General features: G+C 47.0%; 1 protein-coding gene across 1 annotated transcript in view; it reads left to right on the plus strand.

Moving 5' to 3' along the window:
• Window positions 1–7,496, plus strand: part of GAP43 (growth associated protein 43) — a 138,322-nt gene extending 130,826 nt beyond the window's left edge. The window contains exon 3 of the mRNA XM_075334896.1: window positions 6,637–7,496. Within this exon, the coding sequence (XP_075191011.1) occupies window positions 6,637–6,728 (92 nt within the window). The 3' untranslated portion in view covers window positions 6,729–7,496. The remainder of the gene's footprint in view (window positions 1–6,636) is intronic.
• Window positions 7,497–7,731: the final 235 nt, after the last annotated feature.

The raw sequence follows: 7,731 nt of genomic DNA on the forward strand, positions 1-7,731 counted from the left end.
TGATCTCTGGTGATGGATAGGAGGTGTTCTCAGTGATGTCACTGCTGATCTCTGGTGATGGATAGGAGGTGTTCTCAGTGATGTCACCGCTGATCTCTGGTGATGGATAGGAGGTGTTCTCAGTGATGTCACCGCTGATCTCTGGTGATGGATAGGAGGTGTTCTCAGTGATGTCACCGCTGATCTCTGGTGATGGATAGGAGGTGTTCTCACTGACGTCACCGCTGATCTCTGGTGATGGATAGGCGGTGTTCTCAGTGATGTTACTGCTGATCTCTGGTGATGGATAGGAGGTGTTCTCAGTGATGTCACCGCTGATCTCTGGTGATGGATAGGAGGTGTTCTCAGTGATGTCACCGCTGATCTCTGGTGATGGATAGGAGGTGTTCTCACTGACGTCACCGCTGATCTCTGGTGATGGATAGGCGGTGTTCTCAGTGATGTCACTGCTGATCTCTGGTGATGGATAGGAGGTGTTCTCAGTGATGTCACCGCTGATCTCTGGTGATGGATAGGAGGTGTTCTCAGTGATGTCACTGCTGATCTCTGGTGATGGATAGGAGGTGTTCTCAGTGATGTCACTGGTGATCTCTGGTGATGGATAGGAGGTGTTCTCAGTGATGTCACCGCTGATCTCTGGTGATGGATAGGAGGTGTTCTCAGTGATGTCACCGCTGATCTCTGGTGATGGATAGGAGGTGTTCTCACTGACGTCACCGCTGATCTCTGGTGATGGATAGGCGGTGTTCTCAGTGATGTCACTGCTGATCTCTGGTGATGGATAGGAGGTGTTCTCAGTGATGTCACCGCTGATCTCTGGTGATGGATAGGAGGTGTTCTCAGTGATGTCACCGCTGATCTCTGGTGATGGATAGGCGGTGTTCTCAGTGATGTCACTGCTGATCTCTGGTGATGGATAGGAGGTGTTCTCAGTGATGTCACCGCTGATCTCTGGTGATGGATAGGAGGTGTTCTCATTGATGTCACTGCTGATCTCTGGTGATGGATAAGCGGTGTTCTCAGTGATGTCACTGCTGATCTCTGGTGATGGATAGGAGGTGTTCTCAGTGATGTCACCGCTGATCTCTGGTGATGGATAGGAGGTGTTCTCATTGATGTCACTGCTGATCTCTGGTGATGGATAGGCGGTGTTCTCAGTGATGTCACTGCTGATCTCTGGTGATGGATAGGCGGTGTTCTCAGTGATGTCACCGCTGATCTCTGGTGATGGATAGGAGGTGTTCTCAGTGATGTCACTGCTGATCTCTGGTGATGGATAGGCGGTGTTCTCAGTGATGTCACCGCTGATCTCTGGTGATGGATAGGAGGTGTTCAGTGATGTCACTGCTGATCTCTGGTGATGGATAGGAGGTGTTCTCAGTGATGTCACTGCTGATCTCTGGTGATGGATAGGCGGTGTTCTCAGTGATGTCACTGCTGATCTCTGGTGATGGATAGGAGGTGTCCTCAGTGATGTCACCGCTGATCTCTGGTGATGGATAGGTGGTGTCCTCAGTGATGTCACCGCTGATCTCTGGTGATGGATAGGCGGTGTTCTCAGTGATGTCACTGCTGATCTCTGGTGATGGATAGGAGGTGTTCTCAGTGATGTCACTGCTGATCTCTGGTGATGGATAGGAGGTGTTCTCAGTGATGTCACCGCTGATCTCTGGTGATGGATAGGCGGTGTTCTCAGTGATGTCACCGCTGATCTCTGGTGATGGATAGGCGGTGTTCTCAGTGATGTCACCGCTGATCTCTGGTGATGGATAGGAGGTGTTCTCAGTGATGTCACCGCTGATCTCTGGTGATGGATAGGCGGTGTTCTCAGTGATGTCACCGCTGATCTCTGGTGATGGATAGGAGGTGTTCTCAGTGATGTCACCGCTGATCTCTGGTGATGGATAGGAGGTGTTCTCAGTGATGTCACCGCTGATCTCTGGTGATGGATAGGCGGTGTTCTCAGTGATGTCACCGCTGATCTCTGGTGATGGATAGGAGGTGTTCTCAGTGATGTCACTGCTGATCTCTGGTGATGGATAGGAGGTGTTCTCAGTGATGTCACTGCTGATCTCTGGTGATGGATAGGCGGTGTTCTCAGTGATGTCACCGCTGATCTCTGGTGATGGATAGGAGGTGTTCTCAGTGATGTCACTGCTGATCTCTGGTGATGGATAGGAGGTGTTCTCAGTGATGTCACCGCTGATCTCTGGTGATGGATAGGCGGTGTTCTCAGTGATGTCACCGCTGATCTCTGGTGATGGATAGGAGGTGTTCTCAGTGATGTAACTGCTGATCTCTGGTGATGGATAGGCGGTGTCCTCAGTGATGTCACCGCTGATCTCTGGTGATGGATAGGAGGTGTTCTCAGTGATGTCACCGCTGATCTCTGGTGATGGATAGGAGGTGTTCTCAGTGATGTCACCGCTGATCTCTGGTGATGGATAGGAGGTGTTCTCAGTGATGTCACCGCTGATCTCTGGTGATGGATAGGAGGTGTTCTCAGTGATGTCACCGCTGATCTCTGGTGATGGATAGGAGGTGTTCTCAGTGATGTCACCGCTGATCTCTGGTGATGGATAGGCGGTGTTCTCAGTGATGTCACCGCTGATCTCTGGTGATGGATAGGAGGTGTTCTCAGTGATGTCACCGCTGATCTCTGGTGATGGATAGGCGGTGTTCTCAGTGAGGTCACTGCTGATCACTAGTGATGTCTTGTGACTAATGATGGGCAGACCTGGACTGTAAAAGTCCTGATCTGCACATTTTCAAAGGTACCCGGGTGCCAAGCCGGGGTCTGGGATTCCAGGTGTTTTATCCAGATCCAGCACTGTAGAAATTAGGAAAAAAAATTTGTGATTGGTTGCAGTCAGATGTACCCCAAGCCTGTGTGACAGCGTCTGATTGCAACCAATCAGTGGCACTGTCTGTGGGTCACTATCGTGCTATACAAATAAATAAATAAATAAAATATTTGGTGTAGATTTCCTCCATATTATGATACCAGCACGGATAAAGCATACGGCTTCAGGCTGCAGCCCCTAGCTGTGCGCTTATCTTGACTGTTTATCAAAACAAAAAGGAACAGCATTTTTTTTTTTAATTTAAATAGATAATTAAAAAAACAGTGTGCGGTCCCCCCCAATTTTGATACCCAGCCTGACAGCTGGGGGCTGGTATTCTTAGACTGGAGAGGTCCATGCTTATTGGACTGCCCTCCCAGCCTAAAAATAGCAGCCTGCAACTGGCCAGAATTTTTGGATCCATTACATGTGACAAGCCTGTCACTTTACCCGGCTGTTCCTGATTGCCCTGGGGTAGTGGTAATAGGGTAATAGCAAGGGTTAATCACAATCCACAGCTGCCACTAAGCCCTAGATTAGTAATGGGAGTTGTCTATGAGACATCCCCCATCACTACTCTGTAAGTGAAAGTAAATAAACACAAACACCCCAGAAAGCCTTTATTTGAAATAAAATACAAAAAAACCCTCTTTCACCACTTTATTAACCCTCAAAACACCCCTGCATGTCCACACAAGGTTCCACGACGATTCTGCTCTGCTACATCTGAGTCACGGAAACGGATTTTAAAAACCAGATAACAGGGACCCGCTGGTCCCAGTTACCTCTGAGTCCACTCATCATTACTTGTGACTGATTAAGCTTCTATAATGTGTGTGGTTGATGCACAGTAAGGACATTTTCTTTTGGGATGTTTCTGGGGGAAAAAAACCCTAGTTGACTAGGATATAAAGCTGAGTGTATGTGTGTATGTATGTGTGTATGTGTATATATCCACTAAAGGAATTTGCACCGACGCATGTACAATCACAAAATTTCGCACAGATACCCCATTTGACTCTGGGAACATCATAAACTATGTTTTGAGGGAAAATTTTAACCCCGTGCTTTACAGTTATTCGCCAAAAAACCTGCCTCCATTAAAGTCAATGCAGCTGGGAGCCACAATGCAGCCAGAACTTCAGATGAATGCGTAGCCACGCCCTTGAATGGAATGTTGGCATGTCACAATGCAGCCAGGGAAAGAGAGAGAGACAGGGAAAGAGAGAGAGACAGGGAAAGAGAGAGAGACAGGGAAAGAGAGAGAGACAGGGAAAGAGAGAGAGACAGGGAAAGAGAGAGAGACAGGGAAAGAGAGAGAGACAGGGAAAGAGAGAGACAGGGAAAGAGAGAGAGACAGGGAAAGAGAGAGAGACAGGGAAAGAGAGAGAGACAGGGAAAGAGAGAGACAGGGAAAGAGAGAGAGACAGGGAAAGAGAGAGAGACAGGGAAAGAGAGACAGACAGGGAAAGAGACAAGACAGGGAAAAAGAGACTGAAAGAGACAGACGGGGAAAGAGACAGAGACTGAAAGAGACAGACGGGGACAGAGACTGAAAGAGACAGACGGGGACAGAGACTGAAAGAGACAGACGGGGACAGAGACTGAAAGAGACAGACGGGGACAGAGACTGAAAGAGACAGACGGGGACAGAGACTGAAAGAGACAGACGGGGACAGAGACTGAAAGAGACAGACGGGGACAGAGACTGAAAGAGACAGACGGGAAAGAGACAGAGACTGAAAGAGACAGACGGGAAAGAGACAGAGACTGAAAGAGACAGACGGGAAAGAGACAGAGACTGAAAGAGACAGACGGGGAAAGAGACAGGGAAAGAGAGAGACAGACGGGGAAAGAGACAGGGAAAGAGAGAGACAGACGGGGAAAGAGACAGGGATAGAGAGAGACAGACGGGGAAAGAAACAGGGAAAGAGAGAGACAGACAGGGAAAGAGACAGAGAGAGACTGGGAGAGAACCAAAAAGACAGTTACTATCCCAGGCAACGCTGGGTACTACAACTAGTAGTTTTATTTAGGGAAAGAGACAAGACAGGGAAAGAGACAAGACAGGGAAAGAGACAAGACGGGGAAAGAGACAAGACGGGGAAAGAGACAGACGGGGAAAGAGACAAGACTGGGAAAGAGACAAGACGGGGAAAGAGACAAGACGGGGAAAGAGACAAGACGGGGAAAGAGACAAGACGGGGAAAGAGACAAGACGGGGAAAGAGACAAGACGGGGAAAGAGAGACTGAAAGAGACAGATAGGTAAAGAGACAGAGACTGAAAGAGACAGACAGGGAAAGAGACAGACAGGGAAAGAGACAGACAGGGAAAGAGAGAGACAGACAGAGAGAGACTGGGAGAGAACCAAAAAGACAGTTACTATCCCAGGCAACGCTGGGTACTACAACTGGTGGGCAGTGTAGTGCATAATGAAACTGCCCCAGACTGTGCAGCAAAGGGTTAACTTCCAATGCTGTATTTGTCCAGCCCCCTCTCCCGTCCAGGCCCTGCTCTTCCTGTGTTTGGGAGGGGACACCGTCCCGGCCCCTCCCGATTTCCCAATCCCACCTATAGGGTGTAATTGCTACCTATATATTGGGGTCCGGGGCGGTGTCCGGCCTCTTCCCCTGGTTTCCCAGGATCCGGCAGCAGCTCTCCCTCCCTCCCTATTGTTGATGCTTGTTTTTACTTGTTTTTCTTTTTAACAGTTTCTAAATGTTTGTACAGTGAAGTCACAGCAGCATGTGTCAACAGCATTCTGGTGAGAGAGCGGAAGTCCTTGGTCCTGTGGTAGAGTGTCCCTTCTCACCTGGAGTCAAGTTATGTTTTACAAGTTCTAAAGAGTTTGAAAAAGTTTATAAAATATGTATTACAAGTTTTAATGAGTTTGGAAAAGTTTGTAAAATAATAATATATCAGTAAAGCTGTGACCGATATCTGCCAACAAAATGGTGTCTGTGTTTATTTCATTAGGACGGGCCTTTATTTGAATGCAACGGTTCTTTGTTTTTGTCTGTGCAGTCTAGTAGTTTTATATAGAGCAAAAAAAAAAGACATTTTAATAATGAAAAGATGGTGAATATGGTGAACAGGGCGGCGCCTCTAATACAAGAAATAACTAACAAAATGTATATAAAGGAAATAACTGTAACACAGAGGAGACACAACTGCGTCCATATCTTTTATTGTTTTTTTCCGTCTGGTTGGGGGTATTTGATGGATGTTGGGGGATGTAGTTCTTTGTACACAATGAAGCTTGTGCTCAGAATATTTTGTTTGATTTGGAGCAAGAAGTCGGGTTTACGGCAATCGCAGCTTTTGTGGTTTTATGTTAGTGCAGATATTGTTGCATTTTTGGGAGGATTTTACAAAAACTACAGAAAAATATGGACTGTTGCTGGTGGTCTGTGATTGTCTGCAGTGGTGGAGTGCTAGAAATGGAATACCTGTCCTTAGGTGATCACAAGGATCCTGCACGGGGCGTCATTATCCACCGGAGGGGCAGCGCTGAACATTCCCTGGTCTTCTGCAAAATCTTGTAAGGTTTTAGGGATAGAGGTAGTAAACAGGCCCGGTTGGTTTGGGGGCCCGGCGCCCCTCTGCATAGAAGCAGCTGGCACTTGTGGTTGCCATACATCTGCCCAACGGATGGGGCCCAGGTCGAAATTTCTCTACTTACGCCACTGTGACTTTGTATCAGTCCGGCCATGCTTCCATAGTCTATACGCTACATTTCCATTTTGGAGCTAGTTGACCACTCACAATTTCTTCCCTTTTTTATCTTCCAGATGATGTAGAAGGAACCAAACCTAGTGAAAGTGCCCAACAAGAAGTCGCGGCGGCCAGTGAAGAGCCCAAGGCGGACCAAGAAAATGCCTGAACACACTGAAGACCCTCCTGTTACTCTCCTCTCGGACTCCATCGTTCTTCCCTTCCGGCTCCTCCTTGACCTTTTTGATCCTCTTCCTCACGTGGGTTCCTCCACCTCACTCCCTTCTTCTTCTTTCTCTATGTGGCAGAACATGTAAAAAATAAAAATAAAAAATAAATTAAAAAAAAAAAGCAGGAAAGTTTCAGTCAAACAGTGCGGCTTAAACATTTTAAGTGTTTCTTGGTGTTGTTATGGCAAGTTTTCCAGTATGGTCCGATCCGGTTCATTTTTGGCCGTTTCTTTCGCAGTCCCCCGCTCTTCTCTCTTCCTCCCTGTTACACTGTGTGCAATGTTCTGTTAATCTTTGGGTTACAAATCAATCCGGTGAATTTCATACAAAGCGTCTCTGAGTTTTGCTTTTCTTTTTTATATATATAAATTAATTATTATTATTTTTTTAATTCTTGCTCCTCTTCAATGTGATGGAATGAACTTCTCGAAAAAATTAATCAGCCCTCCCTACGGTTTGTTTTCCGAAATAAAAGCGATGTGCCAATTAGCGTCTGTACCCGGCGGTCACCCGTGTGTTTTTCTTGTCCTGCTCACTGTCTTGACTTTGACTCCTCGGGAAATTTACAATGTCTGCCTATGTTTTCTATCGTACTCCAGATGTTAGTCCTATGTGTTGTGGATGAGGAACACGTCACTCGCGGGGCATTGAGAATGTATGGTCTGATTTTTGGCAAACAGAGGTAATAAATAGTTTGATCTCCATTTGTTGGCCGTGTCCTGTGCAATGTCTTCCCGTGCACCTAATCTCTAACCGATACCAAAGTTTTACTACAGATGAATGACATGATCCTGACAGTTCACTATTTGGATACATTGGGTCAGCACACACGGGAGGGTTTTGGTGCAATGACTGCCATTTTGAATACCCATGGTCCCAATGGACAAGCAAATGGAATATTGGCGAACTCACTCATATCAGAATATACCGATCCTGATAAAG

This window comes from Anomaloglossus baeobatrachus, chromosome 2 (assembly GCF_048569485.1).
Source record: "Anomaloglossus baeobatrachus isolate aAnoBae1 chromosome 2, aAnoBae1.hap1, whole genome shotgun sequence".
In the NCBI taxonomy this organism is placed as follows: domain Eukaryota; kingdom Metazoa; phylum Chordata; class Amphibia; order Anura; family Aromobatidae; genus Anomaloglossus; species Anomaloglossus baeobatrachus.